The sequence below is a fragment of the Watersipora subatra genome, chromosome 6, assembly GCF_963576615.1.
Source record: "Watersipora subatra chromosome 6, tzWatSuba1.1, whole genome shotgun sequence".
NCBI lineage: Eukaryota > Metazoa > Bryozoa > Gymnolaemata > Cheilostomatida > Watersiporidae > Watersipora > Watersipora subatra.
The window spans coordinates 60313882-60328143 of NC_088713.1; the positions used below are offsets into that span (position 1 = coordinate 60313882).

At 36.7% G+C, this 14262-nt stretch overlaps 1 protein-coding gene across 1 annotated transcript; it reads right to left on the reverse strand.

Moving 5' to 3' along the window:
* Positions 1–1987: 1987 nt before the first annotated feature.
* LOC137397944 (ras-related protein Rab-14) lies at positions 1988–13674 on the reverse strand. Its single transcript, XM_068084038.1, has 7 exons — positions 13550–13674; positions 12372–12521; positions 11354–11452; positions 10689–10834; positions 7647–7765; positions 3149–3217; positions 1988–2642 (listed from the first exon to the last, which is right to left on the reverse strand). Exons 2-7 carry the CDS (start codon positions 12475–12477, stop codon positions 2537–2539), a joined length of 645 nt encoding a protein of 214 aa, XP_067940139.1. The 5' UTR covers positions 12478–12521; positions 13550–13674; the 3' UTR covers positions 1988–2536.
* Positions 13675–14262: the final 588 nt, after the last annotated feature.

The following is a 14262-nucleotide window of genomic DNA, read 5'->3' on the forward strand; positions in this document are numbered from 1 at the left end:
ACTCAACTTATTCAATTTGTATTCTGACAAAAACTCGTAATTTTTTTAGGCAAGAGATCTGTAATTTAGATTGTGTAAAATCATATCTTTTAAAATAGCTAGTCCTAGATTCTGGTCATAAGATAGATTTTTAATTCACCTACGGTTTAAAACTGGGCTTATTGTTCGAATTAGTTCAATATTTAATGAGCAACACTTACTGGGTCCCTTGTAGCCACACTGAGTCCATTTGACTAATGTGATGAAGAATAGACAACTCCTCATTTTATTATAGTTTTCCAAACTTACTGCAAACAGTTTAGTGGTAGTATTCCACAAACCATTTGGTGTGACGAAATGCATGCTCCTTCGTGTCTCACTGTTGTTACTGAGTCAACTTTGTTTGTCATTATGTGGCAATGTATAAAAAAAGACATGTAACTCTATGTATCATAAAAGACAGGTAACTTTATGTATCATAGAAAACACATAATTCTATATTTCATAGAAGACAGGTAACTCTATGTATCATAAAAGACAGGTAACTTTATGTATCATAGAAGACAGGTAACTCTATGTGTCATAGAAGACAGGTAACTCTATGTATCATAGAAGACAGGTAACTCTATGTATCATAGAAGACAGGTAACTCTATGTTTCATAGAAGACAGGTAACTCTATGTATCATAGAAGACAGGTAACTCTATGTATCATAGAAGACAGGTAACTCTATGTATCATAGAAGACAGGTAACTCTATGTATCATAGAAGACAGGTAACTCTATGTTTCATAGAAGACAGGTAACTCTATGTATCATAGAAGACAGGTAACTCTATGTTTCATAGAAGACAGGTAACTCTATGTATCATAAAATACAGGTAACTCTATGCCTTTCAAACACCTTTGATTAAACCCTGAACCTTATTATAGCTGAAATTCATGACAAAAGTAAACCTGTTTATATAAGGTAGCAGTTTTTTATCTAACGCCACCACAGCGTTTGTCTTAACATACATCAGATGGGCTAGCATTAGCATGTACCGATAACTACCAAACTCTCTGTAAAATTCCTGTATGATCTGCTGACCGGTCGCCACAACTCAACAATGCAAGTAGACATTTTTATGAGAATTTTTAGACCAAATTTGACATAGAAACAGTTGAACTTGCTGCTACTGCTTGTAGATTATATATACTTGTACCTCTGTAGTCCAGTGTATAATGAGAGATCATCAGGTGTGCTGATAAATACAGAGAATAAGCGTATTCCGAAGTATTCGATATATAGATCTCAAAGTTGTCATCGTTTGTCATCGTTCGGTGTTTGTCCAACTATAGCGATGAAAATCTAGCAAGGAAAAAGACGTATTGCAAAAGATTTGATCTCAGAACCTTCCGTTCACGAGGTTACAAACTAACCTATTAAGCTACACAGGATGCAATGAATTCATTCGGCAATCTGAATCATAATCAGTGTTAAAACACGCATAGCGACGTTGCGTTACGCGCAACATCACTAAAGCTTGCTCTCACAGTTTATTTTAGTAAGTTCAACAATACATATACTAACTCAAATTAGCCAATGGCAACTACATTACCTGCCATTATTCGTAAGCTGTTTTTAATACCCACGCAACAGCGGACATTCGGCTAATAATTATAATTAATTGTTCTCAAGTCCTGCACCAAAAAGCAGTTATGGGAGAGGTGTTAAGTGTGTCGGTCTCTAAAGTTGATTGTCCGAGTTCAAATCCTGTATGAAGCAGTATTTTATAGCCTAACCATGGTTTTGGACGGATGAACACAGCTTTTAATGTAGTAAAGATTCTTGTGGCCGCTACCCAAATATCGATGTTTCTTATAAACCATCTCTAACACACTTTAACCACATTTCCTCCTCTGTTTATCATCAAAAGGAACTTAAACGTTTGAAAAGAATAGGAGCGACAACACCACAAGCGCCTCGATGTTCTTAATAAAGGGAAGACAACCACAAACATCAAGTACTTTTTTCTCTCCATTTGTATTTATTTTATCGGTCAATAATAATCAATATGTGTTATGCATTACGTAAATTAGTCATTAGAAAACTATAATTAAAATTGTTTGCAAGATTTACGCATAGTTAAACAAGAGAAACAGTCAAATAGTTGGCCAAATGCTCTGACATTAAAATATCACCATGACAACAGCCAACAGTTTATAATTGTATACAATAGTGTCTTATACATGCTTAGCTTCCATCGCAGACGGTCATAAAAGACAGACACATGCACAGCTCGTTCCATCACTCTCAACATATAAAGAGGAATTCTGATAGAGGATAGATAGATCATATATAATAAAGTCATACGGGTGGTCTTTACTATTAGATGGAATGGTAGAAACATTTGCTCAAGGCCAGTATCTTCATCACTGGGGGCAAAGCACCCGCCATAACATATCAGCTGACCACCCACAACCACCTGTCACTACAACGCGTGTGACTGAGTTCTGATATAATATATAAATACCCTATATCTATGATACTGCCAAGTAGAAAAATGGTTGGGAAGCTCAGCACGAGCAACCGTCTTTTTGTTGAGGTTGATCAGCTTGCACGGGGTTCTTGGGCGTGGATGGTTTGTGTTGGACTCCAGACTCGGCAGCATTTAAGTCCAGACTGTAATACAGATGAATGTGACACGATATAAAACGATATTGTAACAAATTGTGTGCATATATATCTGAATACCCTGTTATACAGGCATTCTATAGCACACCTATCATACTATAGCTCAACTCAGTGTGTACCGGAACAAGTACAGAAATTGACAGGTCTGTAAACATAAACCATACAGAAATTGACAGGTCTGTAAACAGAAACCATACAGAAATTGACATGTCTGTAAACAGCAACCATACAGAAATTGACAGGTCTGTAAACAGAAACCATACAGAAATTGACAGGTCTCTAAACAGAAACCATACAAAAATTGACATGTCTGTAAACAGCAGCCATACAGAAATTGACAGGTCTGTAAACAGAAACCATACAGAAATTGGCAGGTCTGTAAACAGAAACCATACAGAAATTGGCAGGTCTGTAAACAGAAACCATACAGAAATTGACAGGTCTGTAAACAGAAACCATACAAAAATTGACAGGTCTATAAACAGAGAGCATACCTTCCATCTTGTATATTCTGATATATTTTCTTGGCTGTGTCTAGAAAGGCATCCTCTACATTGTCTCCCCTGTCAAAAGGTTGCATGATGTGTATGTCTAATACTAGCTTTCAATCAACTCATGGAAAGAAACTAGTCAATAACAGCGATAGTACTTAAGCTGTCATAACTGCAGCAAACACCACTACTGATAGTACAGTCATAGCTCAACACACGAGTGCCCCAACATAAGGAAAATTCAAGATACAACCAAAAATTTCGAGCAAGATTTTGCCTTGAGACAGCATTGAAATACGAGCATATGAGACGGTTCTCAATGCGGCCTCTAGGTGGCCAAGTATGCAAGAAGCAGCTTTCAGGAACAAAATAACTCAGTCTTCCTCATCAGATAGATTTGAAGTCTTAAAAGGCTAAATGAAAGCGAGGCAAAAAGCGCAAAACCAGAAGAGAACGAACGAATGAAAACGAAGACAAAATTAGAATTACGATTAGCGTAAGATTAAAACTTATTTTAAGTGAGTGTTTAGTAAGCTAAATTCGTTTAACGGTTGACTTGCAACAAAATTCACATTACAGTTATTTGGTATCAAAAGATTCACCATGTCTTACTCTGTTGTGTTGTAGGTGCAAAATATGTGGAAATGTGACTACAAGCTCTTAAAAGCTCAAAAACGAAAAGCCGCCAACAATTGGAATCTCTTTATTTATCTGACATAATCATTACAGTTTGGTTATCGTCTTGTCACGTGATGTTTTCACATAAATTGAAAAGCCAATAAAAAGCTCAATATAAAACTTATTGTAGCACTAGTTTATGACAAACACTTCGGGTTTTACCGAAGACCCCGTATCAAATATAGATGCTCGCTACTTCATAATTTTGTTTCGGCATTATCTAATCGTCAAGTCGTAATCTGATCATGTGACCCAATACTGCGCAAATAATTTTTGCAGCACTTTTCGATTATCACAGGTGACCAACTGGCTCGTCATGATTACCAGACAATGATATGTACTCCTTCGAGCTAAGGTTAAAAAATTGAATGAATTTTTAAATTTGTCTAAGTTGAATTTAAATTTCATGTTATGTAGCGTCACAAAAGTGTACCATACGTTTTGCCGTTAAGTCTCTCACACCATTGTTAGCTGCTACATCTGTCTGGAAAATAAGAACTCCATACCAAACTGTACATAACAATATTACATTTTATTACAGATCATAACCAATAGTTAGGTATTTGTTAATCTTTGAGTGTAGGTAGTGAATTAGAACAATTAAAAACTCATTTTTCCATCTATATCCTGTTTTTATGTGGTTTTTTATAAGGATGGGAATGTATTAATTCGCATTTAACTGTTTTGTATCGCAAATAATGCTTTAAGATGCGAGAAAATTGACAGACGAGCTTGGTTCCGGAACGCATTAAGCATGAATGTCGAGGTATGACTGTAGTTGGTCCTAACGAAATCTGATCTGATTGCTCAGTCATTATAAAACAACTTGCTATATGAGCTCATCTGATTGGTCAGACTTTATAAACCGACATATCACAATCCTTATGTTTCCATGATGCGAAGTGCTTCGGAGTTGCGCTATCTCCGAATGATGGAAACGGCGTCTTCGCACTGAAATCACTGCGCACTGATCAGTGCGAAGCCAGTGCAAATTCGCAGCAAGGAAACAGCGACTGCGCAGTGGCTGCGCATAGCTCTCATGCCGTGGAGACAGATTTTTCGATGGCCAAAGACTAGTACAAAGGTTGTCCTGCTAATCTTGTTTTTTCACTATTCTTCCGATCTTCTTTCACATAAATTTAATTATAGTCTGCATTCACGAGGATGATGAGGTGATTACTTTCCTGGACTTTGTTATCGATGCCAACACTTCGAAAAATAGGTGGCAAGTCCTAAATTAACGTTTAAATAATATATTACTTAAAAATACTTATTAAAAATATATTACTTTGTAAAAAGTGTGTTAAGGTTTGTAAAACCTTGTGAATGTGTATTGTAAATAAAAGTATAATGACGACAGAATCATAAAAAGACCGTTTATGACGTTCGGTATCCGTGATCGATTCTATTTCTCCATCAGGCGATTCGATTTATACAATTTCTCTTCTCTGGCTAATTTGCTGAAATTCTGAAAACCACTGCGCAGCATGGAAACGTACAATCCTCCCGACTTCGGAGGGGGCTGCTTCGCAGTACTGCGCACCATGGAAACATAGTGAATATTTATGAATATCGGGAGGAATTACGTCTCCTTTTACACAGACAGTAAGAGTACCATATTCTGCAACCTTGACAACTTAACACAGCGAATAGCAGATGACAACATGCTGCATAGTGCTGGTTGAATGACTAATAATAGGACAAGTTTAATGATCTGCCATGCATGGCATGAGAACAGTTAGAATAAGTATAAAGGCAGATGATGCTTTGTTCCCTATCAATTAAGACTACAAGCCTGTCCTCTAATCTATAGCTATCTACCTAGTTATGCCCATTTGATTTGAAAAATAATGATAAATGCTCAGCAAAAAGGATTTTCTATTGGTTGCACATGATTGGCAACAAGGTTGTTTCATTAGAAACAACATTTGATTGGTCTAGCTAATGTGTAGGCTTCGTAAAGAAAAGAAAAGTGAAACCCTATTGATAAGCCGATACATCAGCTTACGGACTGTACTTCTATTACCCCTAAAGCCGATACATCAGCTTACGGACTGTACTTCTATTACCGCTAAAGCCGATACATCAGCTTACGGTCTGTACTTCTATTACCCCTAAAGCCGATACATCAGCTTACGGTCTGTACTTCTATTACCCCTAAAGCCGATACATCAGCTTACGGACTGTACTTCTATTACCACTAAAGCCGATACATCAGCTTACGGTCTGTACTACTATTACCGCAAAAGCCGATACATCGGGGTTACTGTCTGTACTTCTATTACCCCTAAAGCCGATACATCAGCTTACGGACTGTACTTCTATTACCGCTAAAGCCGATACATCAGCTTACGGTCTGTACTTCTATTACCCCTAAAGCCGATACATCAGCTTACGGTCTGTACTTCTATTACCCCTAAAGCCGATACATCAGCTTACGGACTGTACTTCTATTACCACTAAAGCCGATACATCAGCTTACGGTCTGTACTTCTATTACCCCTAAAGCCGATACATCAGCTTACGGTCTGTACTACTATTACCGCTAAAGCCGATACATCAGCTTACGGTCTGTACTTCTATTACCCCTAAAGCCGATACATCAGCTTACGGTCTGTACTTCTATTACCCCTAAAGCCGATACATCAGCTTACGGACTGTACTTCTATTACCACTAAAGCCGATACATCAGCTTACGGTCTGTACTTCTATTACCCCTAAAGCCGATACATCAGCTTACGGTCTGTACTACTATTACCCCTAAAGCCGATACATCAGCTTACGGTCTGTACTACTATTACCGCTAAAGCCGATACATCAGCTTACGGTCTGTACTTCTATTACCCCTAAAGCCGATACATCAGCTTACGGTCTGTACTTCTATTACCCCTAAAGCCGATACATCAGCTTACGGTCTGTACTTCTATTACCCCTAAAGCCGATACATCAGCTTACGGTCTGTACTTCTATTACCCCTAAAGCCGATACATCAGCTTACGGACTGTACTTCTATTACCGCAAAAGCCGATACATCAGCTTACGGTCTGTACTACTATTACCGCTAAAGCCGATACATCAGCTTACGGTCTGTACTTCTATTACCCCTAAAGCCGATACATCAGCTTACGGACTGTACTTCTATTACCCCTAAAGCCGATACATCAGCTTACGGTCTGTACTTCTATTACCCCTAAAGCCGATACATCAGCTTACGGTCTGTACTTCTATTACCCCTAAAGCCGATACATCAGCTTACGGACTGTACTTCTATTACCACAAAAGCCGATACATTGGCTTATGGTCTGTACTTCTATTACCACAAAAGCCGATACATTGGCTTATGGTCTGTACTTCTATTACCGCTAAAGCCAATACATCGGCTTACGGTAGTGAAAGAGTTGATTAAGATTCTCCTCTTTTCGTTGAATTTATAACAAACAAGACATTTTGCATTGTCACAATATTTATGAGTATATTAATTGCATCAAGATACTCCTGATGCAATTACATCTCCTTTTGCATCAAGAGTATCCTATTCTACAACTTTAACAACACGACACAGCAAAGAGCAGATGAGAACATACTGCATAGTGCTGGTTGGATGACCAATAGGAAGGCAAGTTGGATGGTCTAACATGCACCACATGAGCACAGTTAGGCTAAGTATAACGGCAGATGGCGCTTTGTTCCAAATTAAGACTACAAGCCTGCCTGCCCTCCAATCTATAACTATCTGACCCAGTTATCTCCATTTGATTGGCCCTACATTGGAATGGTCAAGGTAAGTCGGAGAAGTAAGTAACATGAAAGCATGGCTACATACGTCTTGGCACTGCATTCTAAAAATAGAAGGCCATTCTCATCAGCAAACGTCTTTGCCTCTTCGTATGTCACGTCACGTTGTGCGTCTAAATCGGACTTGTTGCCAATCAAAAAGATTACCTGTAAAAAGGACAGCCTCGCTAAGAAATGCCTTAGAACCAAATGTATTTGAGGTAAGGTATCATGTCTCCATAACAGCACTAATTTTGGTTACACAAAAGCGTTTTGTTGCCAATATCGTGCTATAAACCTGCTGCGGTATCTTAAACATCTTCCCTACGATGCCTGCATGCATCAGCTAACAAACCAAATCAATATTAAACAACAACGTGTAAGGCAATGGTGGCCGAATAGGAAACTATGAATGTTGCCAGGTAACACAGCTGCTTGCGGATGTCTAATGAAGCGTGACTGACTACATGTGACACATTGTAGCAGGCGATATATAGAACTGACATGATCAAAGAAAGAGGTTGTTTCATATGAAAGGTTTAAACTCGACACGGATAATTGATAAGATTATTGGATCGGCGGATACCAAATCATATTAGCTAGAGTTCTACGAGTTCATCATAGCAGGGTGCGATTGGAAAATGGAGGCAAACCCCTTCCTTCCAAAGATCAAATGTCCAAGCAAAGGCTTGAAATAAATTGAACTATTAAATTTATTAACTTTTCCTGTATGTGAGAAGATAAACACATGTAGAAATTCTGACACAATAGGTTAGAGTTATCTTCTCTTAAAACACTCTTTAATTTTAATTTTTTACTGGAACATGGTTAAATTCCCGTTAAAACTTGATACATGACCATGACGCATGTACATATAAGTTGTACTAATATTCAAACCATAAGGCCTGTGAAAAATCCTTGAATAGCAAATTAATTCGCAAAAGATTAAATAATAAAATGGTGCCATAAAATGTTTACAATTGGGTTGCAGAAAGAGCTCGGACACTTTTTCGCCCCTATATTACTGCTACAAACAACTTTAGCGCGTTAGAGTCGAAATGATTATCGCCACTAGTACACTAGCAGTGCGTGCGCCGTGAGTGATCGTCATGTATAACACGTGCACCATTATTCCTAGATGCAAAAAGGTTGAGTGGCGCAGTGGTTGGGCGCTTTGCTGCAAATCCGAATATCCTGGTTCAAATCCCATGCGGTACAATCTTTTTTTAATGCTTTTAGCGTAGCTACAGATGGACAAGCACAGCTCTTACTATAGTACAGATTATTAAAGCTTCCAGCATTATTTTTGTTGTTAAAAACAAAATAATAACTACCATTAGTAGTATTACTCAATAGATAATGACCAGAATTACATTCAACTACAGTTTGTGAGGCCTCGATAACTGTAATAGATCTGCAATGGCTAGTAATTGCAAAGAAGAAACTGCAATAAAAATCAAAGGTCTGTAAACATGTTTGCTATTGGCTAAACACTGATAGATGATCGTTTCCTTTACAAACACGATAGACTACTTTATTAACTACTCACTAATTAAAGACGAAGCCGTGTACGAAGACGACTAACTGTGCAACACACCTCTCGCCCATACACAAACGCTGTGTTGAGCCACACTACGCGACTCGTGGCGCACGATGAGTTAAATTGCAGAATTAAAAATGCAATATTTGATGGCAGTACATATAATTTACTTTCTATTCTAGGATTTTATACCTAAACTTTTAGATGTTTTTATATACGCATATGTTAGTAATGGGCATACCATAAAATATCTATTTGAACGCCGGGGCACTATTTTTCAATTTTTCTCTATAGTGGCATTCTAGTAGAGGTGGCATTCAATTAGAGGTTTTACAACATGCGCATTTATTTATACATGGTTATATACAGGCAAACTCGGATAACTCAAACTACACGAGACCGAGTGAAAGTGTTCGAGTTATCAGAGCGTTCAAGTTATCAGAGCACTGTCACAAGTCCATGTATTTATTTATTTATTAGTAGATACATGTACATATACAAACTATAATATAAATCAAAAGCATAGATGGCTTGTTGCAAATTAAAAGGCTTCTAATGTAATGTTTTAAAAAAATTTTATGAGAAAGTATAGAGATTTTTCCATCACTTAAGATTTGTTTGTTGTTTTAGGTGATGTGACTGCCAGAACGTTTTCAGATTAAAATAGGCAAAACCTGATCGCAGTTGAAACGCTCAGAGAAAACGACATATTTTTCTTTTGAGCGTTTTAGCAAAAACTAATTTCGCCGAGTTTTTTCAAGTTTATCTGAAGGTTACCTCGCTTCTCGTTGATTTTGAAGGGCTATCCCCAAGCGGATGCTTGGTAAAATTGGATTTTTTTGCAAACCTTTATAAAAGTTGTTAACAAGAATATTTTACCGATGATGATAATAATGATGCCTAAGAACTACTAAAAGTTGATGTTTATCTCTATGGCTCGCAATAAAGTGATATTCTAAAGTGATAACAACCGTCTCGGTAGCCGTTGGGCAAAAAACTGTTCGAGTTAACCAAGTTAAAGTCGAGTTATCTGAAGCGTGGGAACGGTTCACTTTATTATTGCGTGGGAACAGACCAAACAAAACCGTTCTAGTTAACTATGTGTTCGAGCTGTCCGAGGCCGAGTTATCCGAGTTTCACTGTATCTTTATGGTATAAATATAGTACTAAATATTATAGTATTAAATATATGTATTACTATAAAAATTATTATAGTATACGTATATATTATTGCTTTTATTGTATTATTATAATACTATGTATAGTATTATAGTATACATATACATGTATCACTATATTATATATGTAATAAACATATGTATTACTATATTTATAATTACATTTATAGTATAAATATAATTATAAAACTTATAAATACAGCAATATATAACAAAGGTTGAAGTGAATAACATTTATTCCAAGGATATTTTCTAGCTGTAATCCTAGCCAAACAACAGTCACCTATCTACATGATTTATATTTCAACTTTTTGTTCTTAGCTAGTTAGCTTTGTGCTTAGGTAGTTCGAAAGAACTGAGGAATAGAACATACAGTGTTAGGGTTTGTCAGATTCCTTGCGTCTGTCAACCAGCTGGATAAGTGGTTGTACGTCGACCGTCTGGTGATGTCATACACCATGAGTGCTCCAGCAGCACCTCTGTAGTAGCTGCGTGTTACAGCCCTGAACCTTTCTTGACCTGCACCGAGAATGACTCACATTAATGTAGTTAAAACTACTAAAAGCCTCTCACTGTAGTTTATAGCCATTCCAAGTGTAGAAAGATGGCATCTGTGTATTGTATTGTATTTCACCTGCTACTAAATAACAACGTTCAAAATTAATGAATTTTATTGAGAAAAAAAACAGGCGAGTATGGCATCCGTGTTTTGAGACTTCAAATTGTGTGACTGAGCAGGGCCATAACTCCCCAAATAGTAGGTTCCCATATTCCTGTATTGTGCATAGCAAACAGGAAAAATAAGACAACTCCTCAAGTTCTAGCTGATCAAGTCAAAAACAATGCAACACACTAAGATATGGCATAGAGCCTCACATGTTCATGGATTTGACTATCACAAACTTCAGACTAGAAGGTTAGACTACCCGCTGTGCCCCAGGTATTTAGAAATACAGCCAGGCTGAATGATAGCACCAGCCCACTATATACTATAAAACAGAGTAACTGCATGAGTAGAGTAATAGAGTAAACACGTACCAGCTGTGTCCCATATCTGTAGTTTGATCTTTTGTCCGGAAACCTCTATTATTCTAGTACCAAACTCCACGCCGATTGTGTGTGGACAATCAGCCATGACTGTGAAAAAAATATACATCTACCTTAACATCACGTGTTCTATTCACTATCTTACTATACTCTAAATGCTACTTTCACATGATGAAAAGTTTTCTTCAACTCATTTCTTTCTCTCTATATTTACCACTGCATTCTCCTACTAGTTACATCGACACAAAAGATCAGAACGGCGCCAATTAAATATGACAAACTTCCAATGTGCATTATGTATCGCAAGGAGACCAAAAATTGATTTCACTCATTTAAGACATCACTAACAACATTTCATTTCGAGTCTAAATGTAATCTCTTCACATTCAAGTAAAAGCTGTCAACATGGCTCAAGGATCTAGGTTGACTTTACCTTATGCTACCTGTTCAATGTATATAACGCTTCACCTTCCTAAACTATATGAAACTTTCACGCTGATTAAAAACCTGCTGGTAGTGACTGCGGAGATTTATAGAATTTGTTACAGCTTCATAGCGCTGTTATTCTAGAAAATTTATAAAAAATTGCAGATTCCTATCATGCCTTTTTGTAACACTGCCATTGTCCTATTTCAAAGTTGAATTTAAAATTGAAGTCTTACACGAAAGAAGAGAATTCCTTCAATACCCTTTTTTGTTATTCCGTGAGTGCGTGACTGAATTGTCATGGTCCGCCATCTTTGTAGACAACTTTTACCGTTGAAAACACGACGCTTCTGCAATCAATTTTAAAGTTAAAATGCCGGTAATTTGCGGTATCATTGGTCACTCCAACCACAGCAACAGAGAAAGTCATCTTCGATATTTTAAGGTGTCAAAAACACTATATTTAATAATGCTAAGTGAACGAGAATGACGCTTGTTTACCTACAAAATATGGCGGCGTTTCCGCGAACGAGCGCATGTGCACACATATTGATGATATCACAAAAAAAGTCAGACTACTTACATTTCTTTTCAGTGAACTGGTGTAGGAGACAACTCTTACCCACTCCCATGTCTCCTATTATAATGTACTTAAAAATGTAGCTATAGTTGTACGGGCCGGCAGCCATCTTGTCTACTCCTCCGTTATCCTTACACCACTCTACCTGTGCACCTGTGTGAAAATAAGTACTTGACTAATTGATATAAAAATGTTGACTGCTCACTGATGAAGCACAGCAAAACGTTGTGAAGTGGTTAGTAAGTTTTGTAGTTTGTAAGTGGTTTGCAAGGCAGTTTTGTAAGTGGTTGAACAAGCAGGCAAATTCACATTTCTTTCGGCCTAGACATAGCCTACATTGCATGAAGAAAAAGAGCAGAAAAAAGGAAACAGCTTGCTTTATAATAATTACTATTTCAGCGTACCATTATATTGGCAGGTTCTGTATTAAAATACTTTTCCACAAAAATTACAATGTATGCTCTGATAAAGCTAAAAGAAAATTTGTGTACAGCAACTTCAAAGGCTAATGAAAGTGTGAATAGAAAATAAAGAAGGTGTTACAATAAGTAAACGACTCATTTTCATTATTTAAGGCTCCAAATTAAATGGTAAAGGCAATATATTATTAGGCCTATAAATGTAAATAGAAAGTTCATGATATACTATAAAAAACGACAATTTTTAATGCTGTAACAAGTGAGAAGTATATAATAATCAATGGTCTTTTTAAACAGTAGTTCAGCCAATCGTTTTTACTGTTTGCGAAGAACTGATTAAAAACAGTTACCATACTTGGAGCAACGATTAACTATTATAAAAAAAAAGAACTTCTCGAACCAAAATTTTAAAATGTTTCAAACCAGCTGGTGACGGTAGACGTCGCTCTTGCTGTAATCTGCTGAACCAAATAGCTAGAATACTAAGCTAAGTTTTCGTAAATACTAGATTAAAAAAGCCTGTATCTAGATATAATATCAAAGAGCACAGAAAATAATTTATTTCTGCAGCTTCTAACGCATTAGCCATTGACTCAATCTGATATCTCTGTTAATCCATAGCATCGTGTGAGAATTATTTTTGTGTGAGTTTTAGCAATAATTATATAGCAGGAATAAACGTGTAGCAGTATGATATTCTTAAAACAAGCTTCCTTTAAAGTGTTTGAAAAAATGTTTCACACCAGCTTTCAGAGAACTAACCGTAGAGCGTTTGGGTAACGGTTCAACGTAAAATCCTACAGCGACTTTTATTTTATAAACAACAAGAACACAAAAACAACTTCCGATAAAACAAGATTGGCTGTAATGGGGAAGGACAAAATGGCCTCCTAACATCCGCTTCCTGTTAATCTTAAGACCGTCCCATTGCACTTCGATTGGTCAAACTAAAGAAATTACCCAACGGTTGTTAGTCCTCGACGTTTAAAGAAATTTGGCAGTTAAAAAAGCGCATGGCCACTTTTCTCGATCTGGCAGGCTTAACAATGGTTTTTGTCAATATAACATTGCTTTGCAAGCAATTTACATGCTAGCCTCGACTGACAAACATATTTTTTACTGTAAAATTTTTAATTGCATAGTTTTGAGAGAGTTTTGCTCAGTCGTAAAAAAAATTCCGGATTTCTACCCTTAATGAAAATTAATCTACATTGAGCAAGCTAACAACTGATGGGTTCTTTCATAGATATTAAATCCTAAACCAACTAAAAATTGTGAGCTGGAAAAAATTACCATAATGTGCTAACATTTTGAAGCAAAAAAACTGAAAATAACTGAAATCCAAACAAATTTTGCTATTAAGAAAACATGCGATATTGTGCTCAAATTTTGACAGAAACTGCTCAGTTGTTTCTCTATCAGCTAGTTTGATAAAAAAATTTTAAACATTTTTTAATCATACATTAACCAAAGAC

Excerpts from the sequence above, each read along its gene's own strand:
- LOC137397944 (XM_068084038.1), bottom strand. The coding sequence starts at position 12,477 with ATGGCTGCCGGCCCGTACAACTATAGCTACATTTTTAAGTACATTATA. Across the intron at positions 10,835-11,353 it reads ACAGATATGGGACACAGCTG|GTCAAGAAAGGTTCAGGGCT; the intron begins GTACGTGTTTAC and ends TTCTCGGTGCAG. Across the intron at positions 7,766-10,688 it reads ATCTGACAAACCCTAACACT|GTAATCTTTTTGATTGGCAA; the intron begins GTATGTTCTATT and ends TCCTTTTTACAG.